The sequence below is a fragment of the Komagataella phaffii genome, chromosome 1 (genome assembly GCF_000027005.1).
Source record: "Komagataella phaffii GS115 chromosome 1, complete sequence".
In the NCBI taxonomy this organism is placed as follows: Eukaryota; Fungi; Ascomycota; class Pichiomycetes; order Pichiales; family Pichiaceae; genus Komagataella; species Komagataella phaffii.
Window position 1 is genome coordinate 2,168,091 of NC_012963.1, and position 25,911 is coordinate 2,194,001.

Below are 25,911 nucleotides of genomic sequence, written 5' to 3' on the forward strand. Positions count from 1 at the left end.
CGCCCCACCTTATCTTACGTTTTCAAGGGTAAACACGGTAGGCACGCATCGTGCATCCGCCAATGTTTGACAATTTTGATTTTTTTTTAAACGAATTTCATCAACAAATCACATTACTGAGAACTTAAACACCATGACCAAGTTTATATTGATATTGGCATTGGTGAGTAGGGTGTTTGCGGCAACGTACAACTACTATGGTTGTTTTGCTTCTTCCTCTGTGAACTCTTTGACGTCTCGGGGGACCTACCAGTTTCAGTCAACTTCATATTGTAGGGAGGAATGCGGAGACACTGATGTTGCAGCTATGTCGGGAGGAAATGCTTGCTTTTGTGGAAGCTCTGTACCATCATCTTCAGATAAAGTGAGTGAGTCATTTTGCAACGAACCTTGTGATGGTTATCCTCTGGAAATATGTGGAGGGACAAATTATTTGTCTGTTTATGTGAACGAGGATGCCGATGACGATGATGATGATGATGACGATGATGACGAAACGACCTCTTCCACATCTTCCACTTCATCATCCTCATCGAGTTCTTCGAGTTCTTCAACTTCTTCAACCACATCGACGTCTTCATTCACATCCCGAACGTCTTCATCGTTGACGACAGCATCGAGCACTTCAAGCTCGTCATCGTCTTCTTCGTCAACCAATTCCCCTTCACCTACTTCATCTGCATCATCATCAACGACATCATCATCATCATCCCAACAGGTGTCTGTCATAATAGTTACAACATCAGCTGAAAGAAGTGGGTCTGTTGAGGTCGTAACTACAGTCATTACAGCATTAGATAATTCTCAGGAAACAGGTTCGTCCAGCTCGTCCAATTCTGATTCAACAGCAAACAGAGGCAGCAATTCTGGCTCATCTTTAAGTAAAGGTGCAATTGCAGGTACCGTTATCGGATCTGTCATTGGTGGTGTCTTGATAATAGTTGCACTTGCATTTTGGTGGTGGAGAAGACGTAAATCCGATATTGAATCTGATCTCGAGGCAGATAATGAAAAGAAAGAAGCTGCAGTGAGCGACTTTGTAAGAAGTTACGCTGTCCCTCCATCTCATGTTGCCGTTACTGACCCGTCAACAGAGAATGATCAGGTTTCATTAAGGCCGAACAACGCCCTGACAAGAAGGTTTAGTCATGGATCACTCCCGGATGTAACTCAGGATAGTTATGATCCCTCTCCAGGTCTTGGTGGACTCAGAATTATAAACCCAGACAACCCCACAGATGATGAAGTTTAGTTAACTTAGGAAATATATAGGTGACGTAGGAGTCAAAAATTATAATATTGTGTCATTCTAAATCACACTTTTGATTGTTTTTATTTCGGGATGCTTCAAAGAACATCGCGCACATTAAACTGTAATAGTGGAGTGGACCCTAATCTCATTTTTCCGTTTCAACCGTAACATAGCTTAATGTTGATGCTACTGAAGCTGCTATCAATACTGATATGTTTGCGCCACGTCATAGCACTTACTTATACGGGTTGCTATCCTTCGTCTCAGCTTGAGCAGTCGTTTTTTTTTCAGTCTTCTACCTCACTCCAAACCATTGAACTGTGCAGTGGGGCCTGCTCGAGTCGCCTTTACCTTGCTTTGATCAATGGAACAGAGTGTTATTGTTCGGATTCCTTCGCCGTTGAAAGCGAAAGGAGCATCGAGTGTGAAGTTAGATGTGCTGGTAACACTACGCAAACTTGTGGTGGGACATTCAGTTTCCAGGTTTTTCTCCACGAGGATCTGGCAAACTCAATCTCTTCATCCGCTTCCACCAGTGAGTATCCTTCTACTACTTTGCCATCTGACAGTAATGATACTTCAACAATAAGTGATGGGAGTTACCTATTTTTGGAAGGAAGTTCAACACTATTAACTACTGCGGGAGTTCAGAATTTTACCTTTTCTCTTTCCTCATCATCATCTCCCCAGACATTTTTCTCTTGGAACACTTTGGCCAACATAACATCATCGTCAGAAGACTCTTCAGAATGGTCAGAGACGACTTCCATTGAAAGCCAAGTAGCTGAAACAGTGGCTCCGGCAGTCCCTGCAGCCAATGAAGCCACTCAGGTAAATACTGTTGACACTTCATCCGACGAACTCCAGTCTTCTTCCCAGTTTATACCGACTCCATCTCCATCTTCGGCAACGGCCTCATACATTGAGAATAACGGACAAGTTTTGAGCACTGGTGCTATCGTAGGAATATCCGTTGGCTGTTCTTCGCTCTTGGTACTCTTCGTTGTAATATGCTACTTTGTCAGAAGAAGGAGGAACATTAAAAGTGCGCAATTACCAGAAGATGAGTCTTCTGTTGCAGAAAGAGACGATTATGTTTCTGAATTTGTTAGGAACTATGTCCAAAACTACCATCAAAATGGAAGCATTTTGTCATCATCTTCCCAGTCCGTGATTTCCTCACTAGATACAAATTCAACAGGTCCATTTGGGAGCGGACAGGTTAGAAGGTTTGATCAAGATGACGATTTTGAGGATGAAAGAGAAGTCTTGCGGATAATAAATCCAGATAATACAAGTGAAAATTCATTCGGAACAACTTAAGGACCATACCCTATAAACGACACTACATTATTTCAAAATTAGAATAATTGCTCAACTTCCCCATCTCGTTTAGATATCCGGTAGACCTGCTCTAGTTTTGCAGCATCAGTGATGGCTTTTTTCCAATTTTCATTGAAAACATTGTCTTGGAATTTGCTATTAACCACTGAAGCTCCACGTTTCAAAATCTCCAATTTTTGCTCCTGGCTGAGCTTTGAGATATCCAGAAGCGCCTCATGTAAACTAGGAAAAGGTTCAGTACGGGCTTCAAAATCGGGGTCTTCTTCGGATATAAAGAGATACCCCGTTCTATTAGAATCATCGCTTGTAGGTTTAGATGAGTTGACGGATAGCTGTTCACCCTTATCGAGGCTCCAAGGCACACAAATATCCAAATATGGTCCAGAACTAGCGTGGGCCAACGGAAGAAGTCCATTGAACATGTACTCCACTATTGCAATTCCGAAATGTTCATTCCACATGGCATTGACACCAATTTCTGCCTTTGAAAGGTAGTCTTGAATGACTGAATAGCTAGCATCCTTGATAATAACCAAGTTTTCCTCAGGAATTCCTTTCTTCTTATAAGCCAGGTCTTTCAAAAAATCAACTCTATCCTCGTCGTCTTTCGAACGTATCGAACCGATCATGACTAGTTTGTAAGATTTATCTAGCTGGAAAAATTTGGAAAACTCATTGATCAATAACTCGTGTCTCTTTTCAGGCCTGAATTGAGCGATATATAAAATTATTTTCTCTCTAGGGCTGACTGAGTCTAGAGTTATTTTCTTGTCAATTCCAATAGGAGGATATAGTGTCTTGACTGTGGACACAGAAGCCCAGATTTTCTTCATATGATTAGAAGTCCAACTAGAATTGACAAATGCGATATCCACAAAATGTCCTACAAATTTGTAGGCTAACATAAACCCCCACCAGTAGATCTTCTTGGCTAGAGTCTTAATGCTATTGATCTTGATCTTGTTGAGCATGTCTGTTGAAATGATAGGATAATGCGTGTAGGTGACAATTGGAATCTTAACACCAACTCTGACCAAAGGATACGAAAATGGGTAACCCATAGTGTCTACCCAGACGTCTGGAATAACTTTTTGTAATGCCTCTAATGTGAGTAACATGGATCCGAAAGCCTGTCCAACTAGAGTTAGTCTAGGCCAATACTGCGCCTCAACGTACTTTCTCTTGTAAAGATGGATGAACACCAATCTGGGACGTTCTACATCAGTGAAAGAAATACCAAAATTCCTTGCAACGTTGTCTAAAATTTCATCGCCGGTGACTAAATCTCCGGTGTAGATCAAGCAAATGTTCTTATCATCAACCTTTAAAGTGGTCTTAACACCTTGCCATAGGACTCTCTCTCCACCACCGCCAGCATTGCAAAAAGGGTGAAAAAATCCAAAGATGATCTTTCTAGAGACATCATACGCAGTCTTGGGAAGAATTTCGTTTATGAATTCCTTGGCATTAGCCCTATCCTCCTTTGCGATTTCAATAAATTTGTCCTTCGTGGGATCCGCAGCCGTAGAATAAAAGAAAGGATTTCTAGAGCCTAAAATTAGCCTCCGTCTAACAGCACCAGCCTTAGCATGCAACGGAGTGGTATTTATTGGCTCTCCTGTTGCTACGGCCTTCGTCACATACCTCTTCCAGTTGTTAGGTGTCACCACTCTCCATCGTAGATAAACTCTACTAAATAACAGATAAAAAAAAGTAGAATCCCTGGCAAAAGAAACCAACGAACTAGTCCGAACAGTGCCACCTTGGAGCCCGTCTGGGTCTCTTCAACGGGCATATCTGGAAATGTAAGTTTGTCTGAAAAAACCATAGGTTGTTGGATTAGATTAAACCTAGTTCTTGAAGAAATGCTATCAGCGCGCGGCGATAACCGCGATGGCCGGAAACGCTATCAAGATTCATATTATAATCACAGATAATACCAGGTGATGAAAGAAAGGAGATTATTCATTGTGGTGAAGAGCATGAATTATACATAAAACACTACTTACTGGTTTGAACACTTTAATATTGGTCAAATTCTTCTTGAAAAAGATTTTAAAACACCGGTGAATGAACTAAAAATATTATGTTGCCAAATGACAGGTAAATAATTATGTACCCAAAGCAGTAATCGATCAGTAGGCCTTTCAAGAGTCATCCACTAGAATGTTGTTAGTGGAGACAGGTCTAGCATCCTTGTCCGAGTCAACCTTTAATCCATTCACTTTTGGAGTTAAAGTGTTTAAAGTATCTTCAGTTGTGCTTCGAATATGGTCTGGATCTGTTAAGTTTGGATTGGAGGCAGTCTCCAAAGATCTACGATCATTTCCTGACTCGTCGTCGACCTGAGTCGAGATTCCAAGAGCGCTCACTTCAGGGGCGTAATTGAACCCTTGTGGCACCTGAGCAGCATCTTGGTTGGGTAATTGCTGAGCGTAGGTGGTGTAGTCGTTACCAGAAGCTTGCGCTCCGGATCGTGGAGATTGGGGACCATTCCTTTGTGAGTTCTCAAAGTATGGAGCTTGATTGCCCTCTGAGCCAGGAACATTCTGAGGCAAACTTAGAACTGTGTTCAGCTGGTCGTATTGAGTAGAATGCTGGTGCCCCTTATCTGATGGTACAGTTGAAGATGAAAGAAGAGAACCAGCTTTAGAGTGGCGCTTTGATTGTTTCACCTGTACTCTCTGTGACTCTCTTTGGGCGGCAATAGAACTACGGGCTTGAGGAGTAGGTAGCGCAATTAATTGCTTCATATCGTTGTACCATTTCATCATCTCCTGGTAACCCTCAGCACGGAACACCCAGTTATGACCCCTGTTTATGATACCATTCTGCTTAGCATGCAATACAAATTTATGCCACGAGTCAGGGTTCACTGTGTCCATTTTGGAGTGTTCCGTAATCTGACAGTCATTCAAAGGCAATGACATAACTGGAATAGGATCCCTCTTGCGGTCTGGCGTTTTGAACTCATGCAAGAATGTGGCCGTAAGCACATACCAGCCTTTAGAGTAAGATTTCAAAAACTTGGAACGTCTCTCGAGGTATCCCGAGCGAATCTCAAAACTCAAAGGAGAGTTATTATGAGGGTAAACGAGATCACGATAATGTCTCATGGGAAGGTTGGGATCAATGAAATTGGGTTCCCTAGATATGTAGCTGTCCCACTCAAAAGATGGTTCCTTAGTGAGGAAGCCGTTATCCAACTTGGTAATCAAAACATCGAAAATAGTTTGAGCCTGTTTGCCCAGCAACTTGGCGTAGACGGTTAGGGCACTTTGAACCTCAAGAAAGATGACTTTTTCTAACTCTTTTGCCGAGCTCTGTAAGTTTAAGTAAGCCTCGTGAAGAAAGTTTTCCTCTTGAATTTGTCTCTTGATTTGTCTGTCTAGCTGTGTCCTCAATAGATAAGGATCATTCTTAGGTTGCACATTATTTGGATGTTTCGAGACCAGTTCAATGGAAGATTGATATGCCGTCAACTCTTGCTTCGTTGTTAAAACTTCCTTGTTTACGTTGTTCTTGAAATCAGATTGAAGACCACGGATCTCCTTGATTTTCACCAACAAATCTCTACGTAGTTCTTCAAGACGAGGAATCACAGTACTATTGAGTTCGCGGATAGTTTTCTGTGCGTTGACAGCATAACTGGAGTGAAATTGTAGCAAAATGGAAGGAAGGTCATAAATGGATCCATTACCCAGCGGTAAGAAAAAGTTTTGAATAGCAGCAAAATTATCAGCAGGACCAGCACCATCTGAGCCGGCAGAATTTGATTTCCCGGTCGTGATGGGTTGATATAAATCTCCGTTGAGCCCTTGTGTGGTAAAGGGGAAACTCAAGGACTGTTGCAGTCGGACTTGTTGACGGACTACTTCCTCGTGAACAGAAACGACGTCTTTCAAGTAGACTAGCAGCGCCCTAATCACATTTCGCCAAGAGTTGAAACGAGATGCTAAAATCTCAGTTGGATTAGCGGTGGTTGGAATTTGAACTGCTAGTGGGTCCCTTGGATCTTTTCTTTTTTGGGGAGTTTTCTCGCTGACCAAGTTTGCGAGTTCCGCAGACTTGTTGGAGTTAAGAGACTTGGTACGCTGCTCCTGCTGTTTCTGCTCCTGAGTTTGGAGTTGCTTCAGCTGAAGCTGGTTTTGTAACTGCTGCTGGTGTGAAAGAATGGACATTGTCTGATTGTTGGCAGTCATTTACTATTAAACGCAGACAATGGAGCCAAAAAGGGTTGAAAAATCTTGACTTCTGAAATGATGACCTGACGTGATAATTGAGTAAATCAAGATCTCCTGAACCTTCTATTTGGCTGAAGGTTGTTTCCTGTCGGGGTAGGGAAAGGAAAGAAATGATGGCTGGGCTTTGATGGTTGTCAATATGGTAAGGGCACAGACAATAAAGCTAGGCATAGGCGCGCATGTGTGGTACACATAAATATGTGAACGAAATAATGTGGTTCTATTCTACTACACGCATGGCCTGATTAGGAAGTAATTAAGATAGTGGAAAAAAAAGAATGAACTCATATAAAATTAACTGTCAGTAAGATCCGTATCTCCATCGGCATCGAGGTCGTTGCCATCAAACATTATAAGAACCAGCTCCTTTAGTGGACCGTAATCTTTGGTGGATATCAACCTGAATTCCTTACAGAAGAGCACAAAGTGTTTGAAGCTAGTGTTCAAATGGGCCTGTAAGGATAATCCTGCAATCTCATCAAAATGATGGCAGTAGATATGGGCGTAAACTCGAAATAACCGCTTCATCATAGTTCGGACTAAAGTTTGAAAGTTTGTGGGAAATGGTACACCAGTTTTGTTGGGAAATATTCTCTCGTCATCCAGGTTATCCTGCACCCAGCTCATCAAATTCTCTACATATTCTGGTGCAGTACATGAGACAGGTGCTAGTTTTCTTGGAGAACTGCTCCCACTGGCACTACCCATATTGCTCGTTCTTGAACTAACACTTGGCTGCCATAAGTACTCGTACTCTTGTGTGGCAATCATTCGTGGACAAGTTTGAGCGGAACAAAACTCTGTGATGGTTCCATACAACATGTTGATCTGATTATAAAAGCTGACCACATGAACTGCAAGCCATTCATCCAGGTCTTCTCCTATTGGTAGCTTGACAGCCTGTGCTAATGAGCTTCCAGATCCTAATGTGGCCTCGGCGTAGTTCTTTATGTCCCTGTGTGTTGTGCTTGGTTGTTGCTCGGTCTTCGGAGCAGTCTCTGGAGTGGAGGGCAGACCAATGTCTGACGTCAGAGTCTTGAATCCCCGCGTTTTGATGGTCTGGGAATTCCTAAATGTTAGCATTGATAGAGAAAAAGCTGTTTCTTGGAGTAGTATATGCTTACTTATGAAAGAAGGACATTATTAGATTGGGGTCAAAGAGATGGAAAGAGGAAGTTGAATGTTTACAAAGTTTCTATTTGGGAAGCCGCGAATTATGTCTTTAACGGATATTCGTTTCTTTTCACAACCGGTTAAATGTCACCCTCGCATCATTTCCGGTTCTCTCCTCGAATGTTATTTAGAAGCACGTGACCTTGCACCATCTTCTGTATCGGATTCCTCAGAGACCCTTTCCCGAACCCCATCCAGCTGTTCTCTGGGATTGTAGCTAGATCTCTCCAGTTCTTACTATTCTTCATTTCTCTTTCTAGTTATACCTCCATGAGCCAAGAAGTAGATGAATCACTGTTAAGAAAGGCAAAAGATGTCACTGCTGGGTTTGCAGGCGGCGCCGTACAGGTTCTCATTGGCCAACCTTTTGATCTAGTCAAGGTGAGACTCCAGACGGGACAGTACAACTCTCCATTAACAGCTGTTAAAGATACTTTGAAAAATGAAGGACTGTTAGCTTTTTACAAAGGAACTTTAGCCCCTTTGTTTGGGGTGGGCGCTTGCGTTTCTTTACAGTTTTACGGTTTCCATGAGGCCAAACGACAATTGTTGAAATACAATTCAGATAATTCTGGGACTCTTAGTTTGCCCCAATTCTATGCTGCAGGTGCAGTTGCTGGTATTGTTAATACACCAATAACGGCGCCTGTGGAGCAACTTCGTATTATTCTCCAAACTCAGAAAGGAAAGAGTGGATATCATGGTCCGCGTGAATTGGTTAAGCATATCGTCAGAGAGAATGGATTTTCTGCACTAGGAAGAGGTTTTCAGATCACTTTACTCAGAGAGATCCAGGCCTATGGTGTGTGGTTTTTAGCCTACGAATGGTTGATGAAGACAACCACTGAAAAGTGGGGAATTGCCCGAGATCAGATCAGTACTCCCCAGTTAATGTTATACGGCGCACTTGCTGGAGAGTTTCTCTGGTTAGGTTCCTATCCATTGGATGTCATCAAAAGTAGAGTTCAGGGAGACACTTTTGGATCAACTAGTAAATACCATGGAAGTGCTAGAGCCGCTGCCCGTCATATTTGGCAAACTCAAGGGCTTATTGGTTTCTGGAGGGGTATAGTTCCCACTCTAGTTAGGGCAATTCCTTGCAGTGCGGCCACTTTTACGACGGTGGAATGGACATTAAGGCTGTTAGGCAATTGATAGAGTTCGAAAGAAAAGAAATTACATTTTGTAGAGATCGTCAATTCTGCAACAGACATCGAACATCACCCAATGAAACTTTGAGGAAAAGTATCTCCACAGTCAAAAGCACCTGATGCAGTTTGGCCGACGACTATGTTCCCCAACTAGTCTTGGTGAAGATCAATTGAAAAGAGCCTGCAGTACTCTCGATAAAGGGAAACTTTAAAATTCCGCCTATAAACTTTCATTAATTGCTCTCTTTAAGCTTTTCTGCCCCTTCCACAAGATTTTTTAGCCCCAGGATGAGTAATCGCTCTGCGTGACTAACGAAAAAATTTCAAATTCGAGGTATAAATACCCATAATTTCGCCTATATGAATAGTAGTAACAGTAAGAGCTTTGTAATGAGTGAAACGAACGGTCAAACTAATGGCTCCTCCAATGGAGCCCAACCTCAGCAACGCAATCCATACGGACCTCACCCATCTGACTTCCTTTCAAATGTTTCTAGCTTCCAGTTGATAGAGTCAACCTTGAGAGAAGGTGAGCAATTTGCCAATGCTTTCTTCACCACAGAGAAAAAGATTGAAATTGCCAAGGCGCTGGACGACTTTGGAGTGGATTACATCGAGTTGACCTCTCCTGTAGCTTCTGAGCAGTCAAGATCCGACTGTGAAGCAATCTGCAAATTAGGCCTCAAGGCTAAGATCTTAACTCATATTAGATGCCATATGGACGATGCTAGAGTGGCTGTGGAGACTGGTGTGGATGGTGTTGATGTTGTTATTGGTACTTCTCAATTTTTGAGACAATTTAGTCACGGAAAGGACATGTCCTACATTACCAACCAAGCAATCGAAGTGATCGAATTTGTCAAGTCCAAGGGAATCGAAATCAGATTTTCCTCTGAAGATTCCTTCCGTTCTGACATCGTCGACCTTTTGAACATCTACAGAACCGTTGATAAGATCGGTGTGAACAGAGTTGGTATAGCTGACACCGTCGGTTGTGCCAACCCAAGACAAGTTTACGAGCTGGTTAAGACCCTTAAATCTGTCGTTCACTGCGATATTGAGTGCCATTTCCACGATGACACTGGTTGTGCTATAGCAAACGCTTACACGGCGTTGGAAGCTGGTGCCAAACTTATCGACGTCTCCGTGTTGGGTATCGGTGAGAGAAACGGTATCACCCCTCTTGGTGGTTTGATGGCTAGAATGATTGCCGCAGACAGAGATTACGTTTTATCCAAATACAAACTGCATAAACTGAGGGACTTAGAAACCTTAGTTGCCGAGGCTGTTCAAGTGAATATCCCATTCAACAACCCAATTACTGGTTTCTGTGCTTTCACTCACAAAGCCGGTATTCATGCCAAGGCCATTCTAGCCAATCCATCCACATACGAGATCTTGCAACCATCTGACTTTGGTTTAACTAGGTATATTCATTTTGCCAACAGATTAACTGGCTGGAATGCTATCAAATCTCGTGTCGACCAGTTGAACTTGCATTTGACTGATGCTCAGTGCAAGGAGGTCACTGCCAAAATTAAAAAGATGGGAGACATCAGACCATTGAACATTGACGATGTTGACTCTATCATTAAGGATTTCCATGCTGATATCACCACCCCAGCATTCCCTCCTGTTGCTACTAACAATGACGAGGATGTTGAGCCCGCCACCAAGAAACAAAGATTAGATCAATAGTCTGATTACGAGACCGTTATGTAGTTTACCTAGGTATTACGTAATCTACAATGTATTTTTTTCAGTTAGTTAAAAGAAAAAATTTCAAATTCTCCCCGATTTGGCAATCGCTGTCTTCGCTACCCCGATCCAAGATTACTCCAGGCAGTCTCAAATATACGCTCATGCTCAAATACTCTCCATCGCTCTGGAAAATGTACCCGCGCGAGAGTCCCTCAGTAAATATTTTTCAAAGCTTTTTCTCTCCTCTCTTTCCTCTAACCACAAGACAGAACTAAGATGCCTCGTAAGTTTGATTAATTTATGGGTGCATAGGCCAGGCTTAGTGTTTGTTAATCAAACGGTTATATCAGAGGTCTTAATGATCAACTCTGAAAAACCAGAGGTTCGGGTCCTCACACATCTTATTCATTTGCACTGAACTCCCGACACTTCAGTTGCATATATCCTCAATATAGAGACGACCTCTCTTTGTGGATGAAGAATAAATTGTGTGAGAATGCTTGTACCGTAGATTTCCATTCACTATTTCTTTGATCTATGCATTCTTGTTGAAAATAGAAAGATATCGTTTGAACATGTATTCTAACCCGTAAGGTGCTCCAAGAACTTACTCTAAGACTTACTCCGTCCCAAAGACCCCATACGACTCCGCTCGTTTCGACCAAGAGCTGAAACTTGCCGGTGAGTACGGTCTTAAGAACAAGAAGGAAATTTACAGAATTGGATTCCAACTGTCCAAGATTAGAAGAGCTGCCAGAGACTTGTTGACCAGAGACGAGAAGGACCCAAAGAGATTGTTCGAGGGTAATGCTTTGATCAGAAGACTGGTGAGAACCGGTATCTTGTCCGAGGAGAAGAGAAAGCTGGATTACGTTCTGGCTTTGAAGGTCGAGGACTTCCTTGAAAGAAGATTGCAAACTCAGGTTTTCAAGTTGGGTTTGGCCAAGTCTATCCACCATGCCAGAGTTTTGATTTCTCAAAGACACATTGCTGTTGGTAAGCAAATTGTTACCATTCCATCTTTCATGGTCAGATTGGAATCTCAAAAGCACATCGACTTTGCTTCTACTTCCCCATACGGTGGAGGAAGAGCTGGTCGTGTTAAGAGAAAGAACCAAGCTAAGAGCTCCGAGGGTGGTGCCGAGGAGGAGGAAGAGGATGAAGAGTAAATCTAGTCCGATGTATATTACCTCTAATACACGCTTTTTAACTACTATATAAGATCATCTCTGAGCTCAGTAAGAAGGACCTTTACTTGAAATGAAAATCGTTGTCACGGACTCATTTGTGTCACGTGAGTTATTATAGGGTTGACTTTTTCTGATTCTTCCATCGCGATTACCATACCTCTGGTGAAAACGACAAAAAATCTTTTCCAGTAGTTATCACACACAATTAAATAAGATGGGTAAAAGGTATGTTAAAGTTCCAGAAAAGAAGTTTCAAGAAAGAGAATGTTCCAGCAAATGATCCAATGATATGCTCTGTTCAAGGAGTGAGGACTCTCCAGTTGTGATTGCCCCCACATGGCAGATGTTTTACATTTTTTCATTGACATCAGTTCTTTCCTTCATTTCCGTAAACCTGGCCCCACCGAGCATACTAACATACAATCTAGTCGTGGTTACAGATCTGGTACTCGTTACGCTTTCTCGCGTGACTTCAAGAAGCATGGAGCCGTCCCCATGTCTACTTACCTGAGACTTTACAAGATTGGTGATTACGTTGACATCAAGGCCAACGGTGCCATCCAAAAGGGTATGCCTCACAAGTTTTACCACGGTAAGACCGGTGTTGTTTTCAACGTCACCAAGACTTCCGTTAGTGTTTTGATTAACAAGGTTGTTGGTAACAGATACATTGAGAAGAAGGTCAACCTGAGAGTTGAGCACGTCAAGCCATCCAAGTGTCGTGAGGAGTTCTTGAACAGAGTCAAGGAACACCAAAAGAACGTTGCTGATGCTAAGGAATCTGGCAAGTCTGTTGCTTTCCCAAAGAGACAACCAGTTGGTCCAAGACCATCTCATGTTGTTTCTGGTGAGCCAATCACCCTGGCCCCAGTTGCTTACGAGACTTTCATCTAATCGGTGTATACATACTAATTGAGAAGAGATGTTGTAAATGGTATTTGTAGTGTCGTGAACGGTTGAGGCTCAAAAGCAACGTGAGTGATGACTTTGAGCTCTGAAATATCTCAGTGGAGTAAGCGATGTCTAGTATTCTGTTACTTTATATACACTTCGAAACTAGTTAAGCAGGAGCCTAAATGATGAACATGTCCTGTTACTCGCCAATACCCGGCCTATATTGGCTCGTTCTATCCCAAGTTTTCCTTGGGAAAAATATCTTTTCCTCGTTTGACAAAATCTGAACTTCTCGATCAAAAAAATTTCCTGGTATCTTGACCCTCTGTTTTCTCATACAAAATGGCTAATCCTTCAAGGATGGAGAAAATCGAACGGATAGCCGAAGATGTCAACGACTCTATCACATTTCTATCTAGTGACGAAAAGGCGTCCAGTTTTCGTAACGCTGAACCGAAAATTGAAGCTCCTAAACTATCGATTGACAGGCAGGAAGTAAAACCCTGGGTCAATTTTGTGGCAGGTGGATTAGGAGGTATGGCAGGAGCAGTTTTTACTTGTCCTTTCGATGTCGTCAAGACAAGGCTTCAGTCAAGTGTTTATCAAGATCTTTACCGCTCAACTAATAGCAAAGGAGCAAATGTCATTTCATCCGCGGCCCGTCATATTTCAGAGACTTGCTCTATCATTGGCTCCGTGTACCGTGTAGAAGGTATTAGAGCACTATTCAAAGGATTGGGACCAAACCTTGTGGGTGTGATACCTGCTAGATCTATCAACTTTTTCACTTATGGATATAGTAAGGACGTTCTCAGGAAGCATGTGTTCGACGGGGAAGAAACATCTTTATTGCATTTACTAGCCGGCCTAAACGCCGGCTTCGTTACTAGTACAGCCACGAACCCTATATGGCTAGTTAAGACCCGTTTACAGCTTGACAAGTCTTCCACCAAACAGTACAAAAATTCATGGGATTGCATCTCCAAGATTCTTAAAGTTGAAGGAGTCTCTGGACTTTACAAAGGGTTATCGGCCTCATATCTGGGGTCTATAGAATCTACATTGCAGTGGATTTTATACGAGCAAATGAAATCGTTCATTAAACAACGTTCTCTTTCTAGAGCTAAGGAAGGACAGGAGCGCACCTCAATCGATGAGCTATATGAATGGGCTGCGAGGTCTGGTGCTGCAGGTGCTGCCAAGTTCATGGCATCTTTAATCACTTACCCACACGAAGTTGTCCGTACGCGGCTACGTCAAGCTCCTATGGAGAATGGGAGACCAAAATACACTGGATTACTCCAATCTTTCAAGCTAATAATTAAAGAGGAAGGGCTTGCATCTATGTATGGAGGATTGACTCCTCATATGATGAGGACGGTGCCTAACTCGATCATAATGTTTGGAACATGGGAGCTGTTTATTAGCATATTGTCTTGAGATTTGTTTTGTGCAAATAGTTATATATTCATGTAAATAGTTAGGTATAGAGCTGGGAAGAGGAATCTGGGGTGAAAGGATTTTTGTAAGGGAAAATAAAGTACTCTGCTCCTTCGCGACTTTCAATCTGGATGTCACAGAGCCAAAATCCAAACTGCACGAACACGTCCAAATTATCATTATCAATTATCACTTCAGCCCGTATAGATAATTCTTTGAATATACGTGCCCAATTCGACCAGGTCCGTCAATGTCATTTTCATTTGAATCACCATTCTTGTCTGTGACTCAGGACGGTTCTGGCTCTGGCTCTGGCTCTGGCTCTGGCTCAGGTTGTGGTTCCGGTTCTGGCCCTGGTTCTGGCTCTGGTACTGGCACACGAGGTGAAGCAATAAATGTGTCGCCTATACGTGTCGATGCTCTCTCCAATAGAGTTCACTTACAAGTTGATCAATTAAGGAAAGAGAACGCTCAATTGAAGGCGGAGATTATTACTTTAAAAGACAAACTTGAAGAACAATCGAAACTCATTGCATTATTGCAGAACAATTCTAGTGTAAAAGTCGGAGACTCCTCTTCAAGTTTCAGTCCCATAAATGCTCAAGCTAGCTATCCCAAAGGAACAGTGGCTTTTGATGGAGATACCATCAATCCTCTTATATCCCCATCCAAACAGCAAAAACAAGCCGATAAAGATTCTCCAATAATTCCTGAACGTAACAGTAAAAGAAAGACATTCATCGGGCCCACTCCTCTGGCAACCACTCCCACAAACAACAACAACAACCGTGCTTCCGTGAATAGTTCGAATTACTCACCATATGAGCCTGAGGGATTAGGACTTATAACAACTCCAAAGAGAGGGTTGTCCACACCATTTGTTGCTGAACCAAAAGAGACTGTTGTAGCTCAAGAATTGCTTATCACTTCTTCAATTCAACCAATACTTGGATCATCTCCTCGGAGAGTTTATTCTCCAAGGAAGCGAGAGAGAACTGCAACCTCTCCTTTGAAATCGGATTTTTCAGTTCCGAATAACATAGATTCAGAAATTCTTCCTTCTGGTACTGCTGTTAGTGTTACTACTACTAGCCTTACTGCTAGCCCTATTTCTAGTCCAAGCCCTAATTCAGGCCCTGGAGAAAATGTTACATCCAAACTTATGAAGCTGAGCTTGAGCAACGATAATGAAAAACCACCCTCAATAATTGAAGAACCTGCATCAGATGTGGGTCCATCTCTTTCTTTTGCTGGTCTAGCAGAGCCGGATAAAACTTTAACTGACCCACAGCCTTTCACCCATCGAAATTCACCACAGCCGTACTTGCAAAATGACGATGTCGAAAATGCTCCATCTACAGAGGATAGGTTTGAAACAGAAATTTTATCAGAAACAACATCTCTCTATTCTGTTACATCAAAAAACTCAGACAAGAAAACTAAATCGAAAGCACCGGCACAACCTTTGCCAAACACGCCAATGATCAACCAGACTCCAGGATTTACAGATAGTGAGTGGAAAGCACTTTTAATAAAGCCAGATAGTATCGACACTACTTTGGTCTCCGTCTACAGTGTAATTGATCCTGCTAACCCTACCAAGAAGACTGACGACCCAGTGATAACTCTAGGAATCAACTACTTTGACCAGCTAGATCAGAAATTGCTGTTCAAGGTAAAGAAGAGGTATTCGCAGCTCCAAGAGGTCGACCAAATATTTCGTCCGTTTTTCTTTGATCTTCCCGATTTACCTGAGAAAACTCTGTTTTTGAAAACCACACCAAATACGATTGACGACAGAAGAAGTTTATTGACTCAATACTTTAACAAGGTCTACGATTTGAAGATCCACCCTGCTGAGTTTGCTCGACCATTCTGTACTTTCTTCTCTGCAGACGCTGTTTTTGACTTCGAAGATCCCAGTGTTAAGGAAGCTTATTTTTTGAGAAGGAACAGCAACAGATTGCATTCTTCCTCTTGGAGAATCGTTCATGTGCAACTTGACCAAGGCCAAAGGTTGATCATATCGGATACTCCTATACTTGATCATGGCTTATCATCACGACAGCAAGTCATCTCTATAAGGGACAGTACCTTCTATTTCGAAGAGGAGTTATCCACAGGTGGGATCTCCATACTTGAACCTAGGAGGAAGGGGGTACTTTCTTCATCTGGTTCAAAGATCACTCTATGTTGTGAATCTTATGAGGAGGCAAAACAATGGATCAATTTGCTGAATAATTTGAAGAGCATGCATGCCAATACGTTGATATCACCGGTCAAGCAGGATTCAAACACCAGCAATTCTAGCTTTTATAACAGATCCTCCTCCACAGTGAACAGCCCAAAAGTTGAATCGGGCTCAGGAAACCTGAATACCCTTTCGTCTACGAGGTCCACTGCAAACAACTATGACGAGGTATCAACCCCATCGAGTGCCAAAAAGACACTCAAAATTGGTGGCCTGTTCAAGACTAGGCGTGAAAAGGATAGCTCAGAAACTGTCAGTATCAATGATGATACCTTTATTTCCAACGAATTTGACACATTAAAATCTACTCCCTATAGTGCGTACACTCCTACCATTAATAGTGGTCAGAATAATTCATCAAATGAGACTCAGAAAGAGTATTTGCCCAAACTTGTCTTTAACTCTCCCGAAAAGTTTTCAGATGCACCCAGATTGTTTGGAACTTCTTTAGCTGATGCATTAGAAGTTTCTTCTATGGATTATAATGGACATTTAGTTCCTAGCATTGTTGGACGGTGCCTGATGTATCTCGATTCCCAAAAAGGAGAATATCAAGAAGGTCTGTTTCGATTGAGTGGCATGACCCTAGAAATTAAGAATTTACAGGACAAATTCGACACAAATTACGATGTGGACTTAATGCTTTTGCCTGAAAAGCCAGATGTGCATTCCGTGACGACACTATTGAAACGATTCTTACGTACGTTGAAGGAGCCAATTGTCAATACAGATGTTTCAAAAGAGCTTCTTCAGTTCTACCCTGATCTTTCGAAGCATCAACATGAAGAAGAGGTGAAAAAAGCAGTGTCAAAATTACCTACAGCAAATTGTGATCTGGTTACGGTTTTCTTTTCTTATTTGAGAAAAATTGTAGCTAACCAGGATATCAACAAAATGGGTGTTGGTAATCTGGGGATCATTTTTGCTCCAAACTTTGGATGTTCAAGAGACTGTATAGAAGTTCTATTAGAATATTTGTAACATTACTGGATAAAATTTAATGAAAGAAAAACATTCTTAATCTGTTGGTATTAATCTATGTGTTGCGATAGTTTAGAAATTGGCTTTCTCCTGGGTTGTCTTCTCGTCTTCTTTGCTCAATAGTAAGTTGTTATTTTCTTTGTCGTGTTGCTGTTCCTCGATGGCTCCAACGTTTGTCCTTCTCTTTTTGATGACGTTCTCAATAAAGGCTTCACCAGCCTTGTAACTGGATCTAACTAAAGGTCCTGAAGCACAATATAGGAATCCCATTTCTAGAGCCTTATCCCTCCAATACTCAAATTTAGAAGGGGTTACATACTCTACTACCTTCATATGACGTTTCGTTGGTCTCATATATTGGCCAAAAGTGACCACATCACATGAAATGTTCCTTAAGTCATGTAAAGTTTGAAGAATTTGATCGTCTGTTTCCCCGAATCCTAACATTAAAGAGGTCTTTGTTACCAGTCTAGGATTTGCCTCTTTAGCTGCCCTCAACACGGATAAGGATTGTCTGTAAGTTGCTCTTCTATCTCTGATATGGGGAGTCAGATCCTCGACGGTTTCCAAATTATGCGCAAAGACGTCTAGTGGAGATGATGCTAAAACCTTGGCCATTTCAAGATTTCCACGGAAATCTCCAGAAAGGCACTCCACTAAAATCTGAGGTGCTTTTTCCTTAATCTTAGTAACTGTGGAAGCCAAATGATGGGCTCCACCATCAGGAAGATCATCTCTATCAACTGTGGTCAACACAACATATCCCAATCCCCATCTTGAAATCGCCTCAGCAGTATTTTCAGGTTCATTCGGATCTGGAGGAGCGGGGTTTCTATTAGTCTTCACTGAACAGAATCTACAACCTCTTGTGCATGTATCACCCATCAACATGATCGTTGCAGTGGCTTCGGATTTTTTACCTCCCCAACACTCTCCAATGTTAGGACACTTTGCCTCTTCACAAACAGTTGACAATTTTAGCTCTTTAAGGTCTGATTTTAAATGGTGGAATGATTTACCCTTTGGGATTTGCGTTTTAAGCCAAGAGGGAAGACGGGCATTAGGGTCATTTCTCGCCAGTTCCAATGGATCTACTAGCATGTCCTTAGCCTTCCCCGTGACGAAATCAGCGAACGATGGACCTGTCTTCAATTCATCAGCAAGTTTCGTAGGTCTTCTTTTGGCCTTTCTTTTAAGTCCTGCAAGATCCGTTGGGTTTGCTTCGTTTAACGACTTTTCATCCGAAAGGGAGGCCAACCCTCGTGCCAGTTGCTTATTGCCCCCGCTAATAACCTTTGGTAGTCTAACTACACGTGTAGAAAGCATTGATCGTATCAGCTAAAGGTGCAAGGTTTTTGGTGGGTGGATAAGATTCTCGGTTCATATACTAGAATTTTGGGACTCCGTCGGAGAGGTGGCCTCTTTGATTATGTAATCAAATGTGGCAGAGTCAAAAAATGTCAAAATAGTTGCTAACGCCCTTCTCTCAATCACGTAATACGCTTAAGTCTGAGGTATAAAAGCTATATGACCTATTTGAGGGTAATAATAAAATGACTTGATAGAGCTCAAGAAGAAAAGTCGCAACCTAATGAGTCCAGCTTTAACTGTCTGGAACTGTCCCAAACACCGAAGTGGTTTTCAACAGCGTCGTCCTCTTCCTTCCAGTCTTCGTCAAATGCCTGGAAAACGAATGTGTTAATGCCCCAACCTCTGATACCGCAGATAGCTTCTTTCCAAAAGTTGTCAGCGTTCTCAATAGATGGAACAGCATCACCAAAGTTGTCACCGTCGGTAGGCCATCCGGTCTCACCAACCCAGAAATCGATATCAGTAGATCCCTTGATGGTCTGGATTACTTGCAATGCTTGCATGATATCGTCAAAGAAGGAATAGGTAGAGTTGGAAGGACCTTGACCTTGCCAGTATGAGAAAGCGTTGGCGTAAACGGCATCAGATGCTTCAATAGCTGGTGCAGCGGAGGCGTCTACAAGGACGTTCCATGAATCGATGGTTCCGACTGGGACGGAAGAGTAGGAGTCCCCATTCTTGTCAGTCAAGCCAGCCAAAAACTCCTTCATATCTCTAATTTTATCAGCCAGATCTGAAGCTGGCAAGTCGTCTCTGTACAAAGCTTCGGATCCAACTGACAAAAATTGCAAAGTCGAAACAGATAATTGGGGAAGGTATTCACTTAGTGCATTCTTTTCTGCCTGGTAGTAGCTCTCATCCAGTGGTCTGACTGATAGAACTAATTTGAAGCCCTTCTCTTCAACAGCAGGACCGAGGTATTGTAAAGTGTTACAGTCTTCAGCGGAATAAGCTCTAATAGCAACGGCTTCAGAGCCGCCTCTAATAGTATCCAAGTCGGCCTCGTAGTCGGCCAAGTACTTACAAGTTCCGTCAACGTTCTTGTTTCCGAGAGCAAAACCCAGAGAGGAAACTGCAGACACTTGTGAAATGGAGATTGCAACCGCAGCCAGTGTTTTAAGATTAAAGATCATCTTTGCAACAGAGAAGTAATCAGTAGAAGAAGCTAATCTAAAAGAAAACACTGAAAAGGAAAGGGCGGGAGATGGGTTTGAAATATCGAGATTGTCGGGTGGGGAACGACCACATCATACGGTTCTATTTTTAGCTTCGGTGAGTTTTTGAGGAGACACTATACGAGAGCATACCTAGCAACAAGGATGGGTTAGTAGGGATAATTAAGATACTGATTTCATTTATTTACTATGATTTTATGGTTCTTTTCCCGTCACCTGTAGACGAACTTCCAATTGAAGGACTCACTGTTTCGGATCTAGACGGTTAGTTGTCGTGGTGATAACGTAGGGAGCAATACACGCGCGAAGAAACTTGCATCCAAACAAGCCCAAAATGGTTTGGATATGCCTCAAAATGAACAATTCGAATCAGAACGATTCTAGACATCTGACATCCTAGAACTTTGATGCTATCAACATACTAACTCTCTAGTTTGGCAAGGGCTATCAGAATCGCATCTTCTAGTTTGGTTCCGTTGATTATCTCAAGACGGTTATCAAACATTGACTCGCAGCTCTCTATCTCTTTGAGCATGTCGGAATTGTCAGCTTTGAAAAATTCTTGGAGCTCTCTCCATCTTGTGATCACTAGTAAAAGATGCTCTTGACCATCTTTAAATTCCTCGGAATTATCAATCATTGGTAACTTTTCCATATTGTGATCCTGCGTGTGAGATTGGTTTATGAAAAAATCCCCTGCTTCAACGAAACAGGATCGAGAGTAACCATCTGGATTACCGCTCTCTGTATATATTTGGTGAAATTCCTTGACAGCTCTGACACTGTAGCCGAAGTTTGATTTTAAACCTGTGATTCCGTAAGCATCCAAGGGAGATACAACTATTTTCTTTTTCAAATCAACGGTAACCCTTACGTTCATGGGGACTTCCTGGCCTTTTTCTAGTTCAAAAAGGGTGTCTCGTCCAATATTAACAAATCGAGTTTTCAGATTATTAGAACCTCTTTTTCGTTTTTTGATCTTACCATCTGGTGTCTTCCATCTCTTGACATGGATAGTTGAAGAATATTGTGGAACGGATAACCCTTCCTTGTATTTGGCATGCACATCCCCGTTCTGCATAAACGGAAGAGTAGGTATCATTGGAAGTTTCTTGGCATATTTCAAATATTTCTGTTGCTCTTTGGTAAATATTGACTTGACTAAATATGGTGGAGTGACAAAAAACTGCAATAGTACCAGTATTATCATGGTTTCTGGAGAATAAACTGGTGGTTTAGGCTGAGACTCTGCTGCTGGCGAAGCACCTTTAGGCTCCAGAGTTTCATCAAACTTGATCTTCTTTTGCCCTTTTGGTCCAAATTCCTTAATCTCTCCCGGGTTGGCACTGTCTCCGCCTTCAGCTCCATCTTCAATGTCCATAACCACCAATTCTACCACATTATAGAGAGAGGCTGCCCTGGCTATTTGGTAACAAATATGCGTGATTTGCTCAATATTATACTTTACACAGTTCTTAACCAGAGCATTACTTATACATAACGAGTATTGTCTTTTATAAGCTCTTGAAGACCTGAGTTTCGTGTCCATATTACCAATCTATTTCAGCTCAGTTATTTTTCAGCTCTTCTGCTGGATTTTTTTTTTTTTGCAGTTTTCTCCATCTGATGTTAAGACTTTCGCGCATCATTGATCTACTTTTCTTTCATCTACTTTTTATCTTTTATAGTTATTGACCTTCCTATCTACATATACAAGTCCGGTCTTTCTACTCGGTTAATGGTCCGAGTGCAGAAAGCTTGGCCTCAAGTTCAGCCAATTCACTGTTCAATTTCTCCAAAGTTGCCTCGGAAGCCTGTTTGATCCTCTCAGCTTCAGCCTCCCTATTTTCTTCAAAGTAGGCCAGTTTCTCCTTCAAAGACTCCAGAGTGCCAGAGGTCTCTTCATTACTAGTTGGTTGAGCAATCTTCAAATCAGCCAATCTAGTGATGACCTCCGGGTTGATGAAGGCCTTATCATTGGCTTTTCGTGAAGCAGTCTTCTTAAAAGCAGTAGAGGACTTGATATCCTTGGTTTCTTCAGGTTTATGCAAAACTTCTCCATTGGGAGTTCCAATTTGTCTGTTGATAGTTCTCTTTTTGTTCAAGGAAGATGAAGCATTGCTTGTATTCCAAGGAATAGCAACAGATGGCTTGGAAATTGGTTGGGGTTTGACGTAAGAAGGGTCTAAGACGCTGATAACAGAATGAATGGAGTCAATCTCGTAGGCAAATGCTGGGCTGTCCTTTCTCGCTTGTTCAGCTTGGATGCTCTTTTTGATTTCAGCAACTTGCTTGTTCAATTGGGTTCGTTCTTCCATTTGAGCTTGCTCCAACTTTTGTTGCTCCATCAAATTCTTGAACTTTTGGAACTCTTTTTCGTAATCATCCCTGGCTTTTCTAGCTTCGCCGTAAAGTTCATTCTTGGCGGCGTAGATCTCCTTCTTCTGCTTATACAGAACATCTCTCTTTTCATTGATGGTCTTGTTCTGAGCGTTGATCTCGTCTAATTCCTTCTGGATGGCATCGTACTCATCGCGCAGTTCCTTTCCAAAATCCAAAGACTTCTTCAAAGATTCGATTTGAGCTTTGTCATTATCGACCAACTCTTGCAATTTTTCGACACCACCGAAGTCTCTACGCAGCTTGTGTAAATCACTGATCTCCTTAGCGTACTTTCTCTCTTCCAGAATACGCAGTTCACCAGTTCCAATGAGGTCTTCCAGTTCTTTGACACGGTTGTCAACATCTTGGGCGGTCTTGAACTGTTTGTGAGAGCTCTTTTGGATCTCCGCAATGTTCTTTCGGATCTGGTTCTCAATTTCCTTGATCTGAGCAAACACAGTGTTTCTCTTGCCCTTAAAGTTAGCTTGCTTCTCACGGAGTTCTGTTAGTTTAGAAATCAACTCCTTTCTCTTTTCGGCAACTTTTTGAGGAACAACGATCTTCTTCAGTTCATTGTCCAAAGCTTTATTTTCGGCATCCTTGGCTGCGATCAATTTGTCAAGCTTCTTCAGCTTCTCATCTCTAACCGATGAGTCCGGGCGCTTAATGAACTTTCCAGTAGACATTGTTGGGAGGATAACTTGATCAATTGGAGAGTAGGAATGTCGAAACTGAAAAGTCGTTGGGAGTGAGGAAGGTGAGGTGGCTTCAATATTGAGTTTTGAACGACCAAGACCCTCTGCTGTATCAATGATTCGTACATGAAAAATACTGCTCTTTATGTGGAGGTTTACTTGTGAAGCTAGAGAAAATTGATTCATATATCACAGTAACAGTATTTTCAATAACATTAACCAAACACTGGTATTGTCCCCTAACTTCAATTCAAGTGATCCAGTCGGATGTTGAATGTCGGTCTCCAGATTTCCCTTTTCGCGTTGTCTTACGGTTTTTTTTTTTCAATACGAACGAGCAGAACGACAGTAAACACCCAAGACTTTACACTCTTGTGCATCCTTTCAATATGACTACGTCCGCGTATCACCAGCTTGTTCAAAGTCTTACCAAAGAGCAAATATTGAAGAAGTTTGATGATATTGTTCCTCTTAACGAAACCACAGATACACCCTCTACAGCAAATTCTACCAACTCAAACGAAGATAAAGAGCTCTTCAAGGGCCAAGATGAGGAACAAATCAAACTCATGGAGGAAAACTGCATTGTTCTAGACTACAATGATGTTCCTATTGGAGCAGGTACAAAGAAAACTTGCCATCTTATGGCTAATATCAATCAGGGTTTGCTGCACCGAGCATTTTCTGTGTTCCTATTCGACCACAACGAGAAACTACTTTTGCAACAGCGTGCTGACGAAAAGATCACGTTTGCCAACATGTGGACGAATACATGTTGCTCCCATCCTTTGTGTGTTTCTTCAGAGCTGGGAGCTGACACAAAAGTGAATGAAGAATGGTCTTTAGAGAAAGCTGTTCATGGTGCCAAGGTGGCTGCCCAACGTAAGCTGGATCAAGAGTTGGGTATACCAGCAGAAGACATTCCATTGAAAAAGTTCAAGTTTTTGACGAGAATCCACTACATGTCTCCCAGTGGAGGAGCCGACAGCAAATGGGGAGAACATGAGATTGATTATATTCTGATAATAAAGGCAAACCCCCGCTATACTCCAAATCCTAATGAAGTCGGTGACAGTAAATACGTTTCCAAGGAAGAGTTGAAGGAAATGTTCAAAGATTCCTCCCTAGTCTTCACGCCCTGGTTTAAGTTAATCTGCGAGTCTTACCTTTTCAAGTGGTGGGACAACCTGGACAATTTAGACCAATTTAGAAATGAGACTATTGATCGTATGCTGTAATTGGATTAGCATTATCCAATAAAGTTTTAACTTCAACTAATATTAGGTCACTCTTTACGATAACAGAATAGGATCTTGACTAGTTATATAAGGCACCGCGATCTACGTAATTTCCAGCCTCCCTCATCTTTACCTGTCCTTATTCAACATCAGTCCCTCCTAGAGGTTTTTTTTGCATTTTATTGAAAATGTTCCCCGGTAGACAGCACGTAACTTATTCATCCAACCAGGAATTTCAGAGACCACCCACAGGGCCTCCCCCAAATAATTCACAGCAATTTCATCGTCCTCCGGTCGGACCACCACCTGCACACAACAGCGGGTACAACGTGAATCAGTACCAAGCTCCTTCAACGCCTCCTCCTACAAATTGGCAGAAGCAACAATACCAGGCTCCACCAACACCTCCTAATAATTTTCAGAAGCAGCAATACCAACAAGCCTCATACTCAAGCTCCCGTCAAGCCCCACAACAATCTCAATATGGACAGTATCAGACCTCAGACTGTACTGGACGAAAGAAGGCGCTTTTGGTTGGAATAAACTATTTCGGAACAAGTAGTGCTCTAAATGGTTGCATTAACGATGTTCAAAACATGAAGGCTTATTTGATTAATTATCATGGTTACAAGGCTGAAGACATGGTTATTCTCACCGATGACCAGAGAGATATTGTTTCGATTCCCAACAAACGAAACATGATTGCAGCTATGCAGTGGCTGGTCAGTGATGCTAGGCCTAATGACTCACTCGTGTTTCATTACTCTGGTCATGGAGGACGAACTGAGGATTTGAATGGAGATGAAGTTGATGGATTTGACGATGTCATTTACCCTCTCGACTTCAAAACCGCGGGCCATATTGTTGATGATGACCTTCATGATATCTTAGTGAAGCCACTTCCAATGGGTTGTCGTTTAACTGCCATTTTCGATTCTTGTCACTCTGGTACCTGTTTGGATATTCCATTTACCTATAGAGCCCAAGATGGTCAAATCAAGGAGTACAATGTATGGAAAGAAAGTGGCGGTGATGCTATGCAAGCTGTCTTGGGATATGCTCAAGGTAATATGGGTACAGTTGTGAAATCAGTAGGCAGCATGTTTAAGAAGGTCACCAAGTCGAATTCTTCAGCTGTTGAGAGGATTAAAAAGGAAAAATTTTCTCCTGCGGATGTCATTGCATTTTCAGGCTGTAAAGACACTCAAACCAGTGCGGATACAGTCCAAAATGGAACAGCAACAGGTGCCATGTCATGGGCATTTATTTCGGTTCTCACACAGAATCCTAATCAAAGTTATTTGACACTATTGCAGAATATTCGAAACCTTATCGGTACGAAGTACTCGCAAAAGCCTCAAATGTCTTCCTCACACCCTATGGATTTGAATACTAGGTTTATAATGTAGAATTAGTAATAAAATTGAAT

The 25,911-nt window shown here is 42.0% G+C and overlaps 17 protein-coding genes across 17 annotated transcripts; 10 read left to right on the forward strand and 7 right to left on the reverse strand.

Annotated features, from left to right (window-relative positions):
• Nucleotides 1–133: 133 nt before the first annotated feature.
• Nucleotides 134–1,252, forward strand: PAS_chr1-4_0415 (uncharacterized protein; the record flags this gene model as incomplete). Its single annotated transcript, XM_002490500.1, has 1 exon — nt 134–1,252. The coding sequence occupies one exon, from the start codon at nt 134–136 to the stop codon at nt 1,250–1,252; it is 1,119 nt and encodes a 372-aa protein (XP_002490545.1).
• A 177-nt stretch (nt 1,253–1,429) lies between these two features.
• PAS_chr1-4_0416 (Hypothetical protein) lies at nt 1,430–2,575 on the forward strand (the record flags this gene model as incomplete). Its single annotated transcript, XM_002490501.1, has 1 exon — nt 1,430–2,575. The coding sequence occupies one exon, from the start codon at nt 1,430–1,432 to the stop codon at nt 2,573–2,575; it is 1,146 nt and encodes a 381-aa protein (XP_002490546.1).
• Nucleotides 2,576–2,613: 38 nt separating this feature from the next.
• PAS_chr1-4_0417 (Alpha-1,2-mannosyltransferase) lies at nt 2,614–4,424 on the reverse strand (the record flags this gene model as incomplete). Its single annotated transcript, XM_002490502.1, has 2 exons — nt 2,614–4,179; nt 4,341–4,424. The coding sequence occupies 2 exons, from the start codon at nt 4,422–4,424 to the stop codon at nt 2,614–2,616; spliced, it is 1,650 nt and encodes a 549-aa protein (XP_002490547.1).
• A 319-nt stretch (nt 4,425–4,743) lies between these two features.
• PAS_chr1-4_0418 (Phosphoinositide PI4,5P(2) binding protein, forms a complex with Slm2p) lies at nt 4,744–6,798 on the reverse strand (the record flags this gene model as incomplete). The annotated part of the gene is made up of 1 exon (XM_002490503.1): nt 4,744–6,798. The coding sequence occupies one exon, from the start codon at nt 6,796–6,798 to the stop codon at nt 4,744–4,746; it is 2,055 nt and encodes a 684-aa protein (XP_002490548.1).
• Nucleotides 6,799–7,134: 336 nt separating this feature from the next.
• On the reverse strand, nt 7,135–7,923 carry PAS_chr1-4_0419 (Component of the mitotic exit network; the record flags this gene model as incomplete). The annotated part of the gene is made up of 1 exon (XM_002490504.1): nt 7,135–7,923. The coding sequence occupies one exon, from the start codon at nt 7,921–7,923 to the stop codon at nt 7,135–7,137; it is 789 nt and encodes a 262-aa protein (XP_002490549.1).
• Nucleotides 7,924–8,283: 360 nt separating this feature from the next.
• Nucleotides 8,284–9,168, forward strand: PAS_chr1-4_0420 (Mitochondrial protein, putative inner membrane transporter; the record flags this gene model as incomplete). The annotated part of the gene is made up of 1 exon (XM_002490505.1): nt 8,284–9,168. The coding sequence occupies one exon, from the start codon at nt 8,284–8,286 to the stop codon at nt 9,166–9,168; it is 885 nt and encodes a 294-aa protein (XP_002490550.1).
• A 356-nt stretch (nt 9,169–9,524) lies between these two features.
• PAS_chr1-4_0421 (Homocitrate synthase isozyme, catalyzes the condensation of acetyl-CoA and alpha-ketoglutarate) lies at nt 9,525–10,862 on the forward strand (the record flags this gene model as incomplete). The annotated part of the gene is made up of 1 exon (XM_002490506.1): nt 9,525–10,862. The coding sequence occupies one exon, from the start codon at nt 9,525–9,527 to the stop codon at nt 10,860–10,862; it is 1,338 nt and encodes a 445-aa protein (XP_002490551.1).
• Nucleotides 10,863–11,141: 279 nt separating this feature from the next.
• Nucleotides 11,142–12,034, forward strand: PAS_chr1-4_0422 (40S ribosomal protein S9; the record flags this gene model as incomplete). The annotated part of the gene is made up of 2 exons (XM_002490507.1): nt 11,142–11,148; nt 11,460–12,034. The coding sequence occupies 2 exons, from the start codon at nt 11,142–11,144 to the stop codon at nt 12,032–12,034; spliced, it is 582 nt and encodes a 193-aa protein (XP_002490552.1).
• A 357-nt stretch (nt 12,035–12,391) lies between these two features.
• PAS_chr1-4_0680 (60S ribosomal protein L21) lies at nt 12,392–12,949 on the forward strand (the record flags this gene model as incomplete). Its single annotated transcript, XM_002490508.1, has 1 exon — nt 12,392–12,949. One exon carries the CDS (start codon nt 12,392–12,394, stop codon nt 12,947–12,949), a length of 558 nt encoding a protein of 185 aa, XP_002490553.1.
• A 342-nt stretch (nt 12,950–13,291) lies between these two features.
• Nucleotides 13,292–14,389, forward strand: PAS_chr1-4_0423 (Mitochondrial pyrimidine nucleotide transporter; the record flags this gene model as incomplete). Its single annotated transcript, XM_002490509.1, has 1 exon — nt 13,292–14,389. One exon carries the CDS (start codon nt 13,292–13,294, stop codon nt 14,387–14,389), a length of 1,098 nt encoding a protein of 365 aa, XP_002490554.1.
• A 250-nt stretch (nt 14,390–14,639) lies between these two features.
• PAS_chr1-4_0424 (Rho GTPase activating protein (RhoGAP) involved in control of the cytoskeleton organization) lies at nt 14,640–17,621 on the forward strand (the record flags this gene model as incomplete). The annotated part of the gene is made up of 1 exon (XM_002490510.1): nt 14,640–17,621. One exon carries the CDS (start codon nt 14,640–14,642, stop codon nt 17,619–17,621), a length of 2,982 nt encoding a protein of 993 aa, XP_002490555.1.
• A 72-nt stretch (nt 17,622–17,693) lies between these two features.
• PAS_chr1-4_0425 (Protein involved in biosynthesis of the coenzyme lipoic acid) lies at nt 17,694–18,947 on the reverse strand (the record flags this gene model as incomplete). Its single annotated transcript, XM_002490511.1, has 1 exon — nt 17,694–18,947. The coding sequence occupies one exon, from the start codon at nt 18,945–18,947 to the stop codon at nt 17,694–17,696; it is 1,254 nt and encodes a 417-aa protein (XP_002490556.1).
• Nucleotides 18,948–19,189: 242 nt separating this feature from the next.
• PAS_chr1-4_0426 (Endo-beta-1,3-glucanase, major protein of the cell wall, involved in cell wall maintenance) lies at nt 19,190–20,125 on the reverse strand (the record flags this gene model as incomplete). Its single annotated transcript, XM_002490512.1, has 1 exon — nt 19,190–20,125. One exon carries the CDS (start codon nt 20,123–20,125, stop codon nt 19,190–19,192), a length of 936 nt encoding a protein of 311 aa, XP_002490557.1.
• Nucleotides 20,126–20,588: 463 nt separating this feature from the next.
• On the reverse strand, nt 20,589–21,716 carry PAS_chr1-4_0427 (uncharacterized protein; the record flags this gene model as incomplete). Its single annotated transcript, XM_002490513.1, has 1 exon — nt 20,589–21,716. The coding sequence occupies one exon, from the start codon at nt 21,714–21,716 to the stop codon at nt 20,589–20,591; it is 1,128 nt and encodes a 375-aa protein (XP_002490558.1).
• A 178-nt stretch (nt 21,717–21,894) lies between these two features.
• Nucleotides 21,895–23,430, reverse strand: PAS_chr1-4_0428 (uncharacterized protein; the record flags this gene model as incomplete). The annotated part of the gene is made up of 1 exon (XM_002490514.1): nt 21,895–23,430. The coding sequence occupies one exon, from the start codon at nt 23,428–23,430 to the stop codon at nt 21,895–21,897; it is 1,536 nt and encodes a 511-aa protein (XP_002490559.1).
• Nucleotides 23,431–23,633: 203 nt separating this feature from the next.
• PAS_chr1-4_0429 (Isopentenyl diphosphate:dimethylallyl diphosphate isomerase (IPP isomerase)) lies at nt 23,634–24,482 on the forward strand (the record flags this gene model as incomplete). Its single annotated transcript, XM_002490515.1, has 1 exon — nt 23,634–24,482. One exon carries the CDS (start codon nt 23,634–23,636, stop codon nt 24,480–24,482), a length of 849 nt encoding a protein of 282 aa, XP_002490560.1.
• A 188-nt stretch (nt 24,483–24,670) lies between these two features.
• PAS_chr1-4_0430 (uncharacterized protein) lies at nt 24,671–25,891 on the forward strand (the record flags this gene model as incomplete). The annotated part of the gene is made up of 1 exon (XM_002490516.1): nt 24,671–25,891. One exon carries the CDS (start codon nt 24,671–24,673, stop codon nt 25,889–25,891), a length of 1,221 nt encoding a protein of 406 aa, XP_002490561.1.
• Nucleotides 25,892–25,911: the final 20 nt, after the last annotated feature.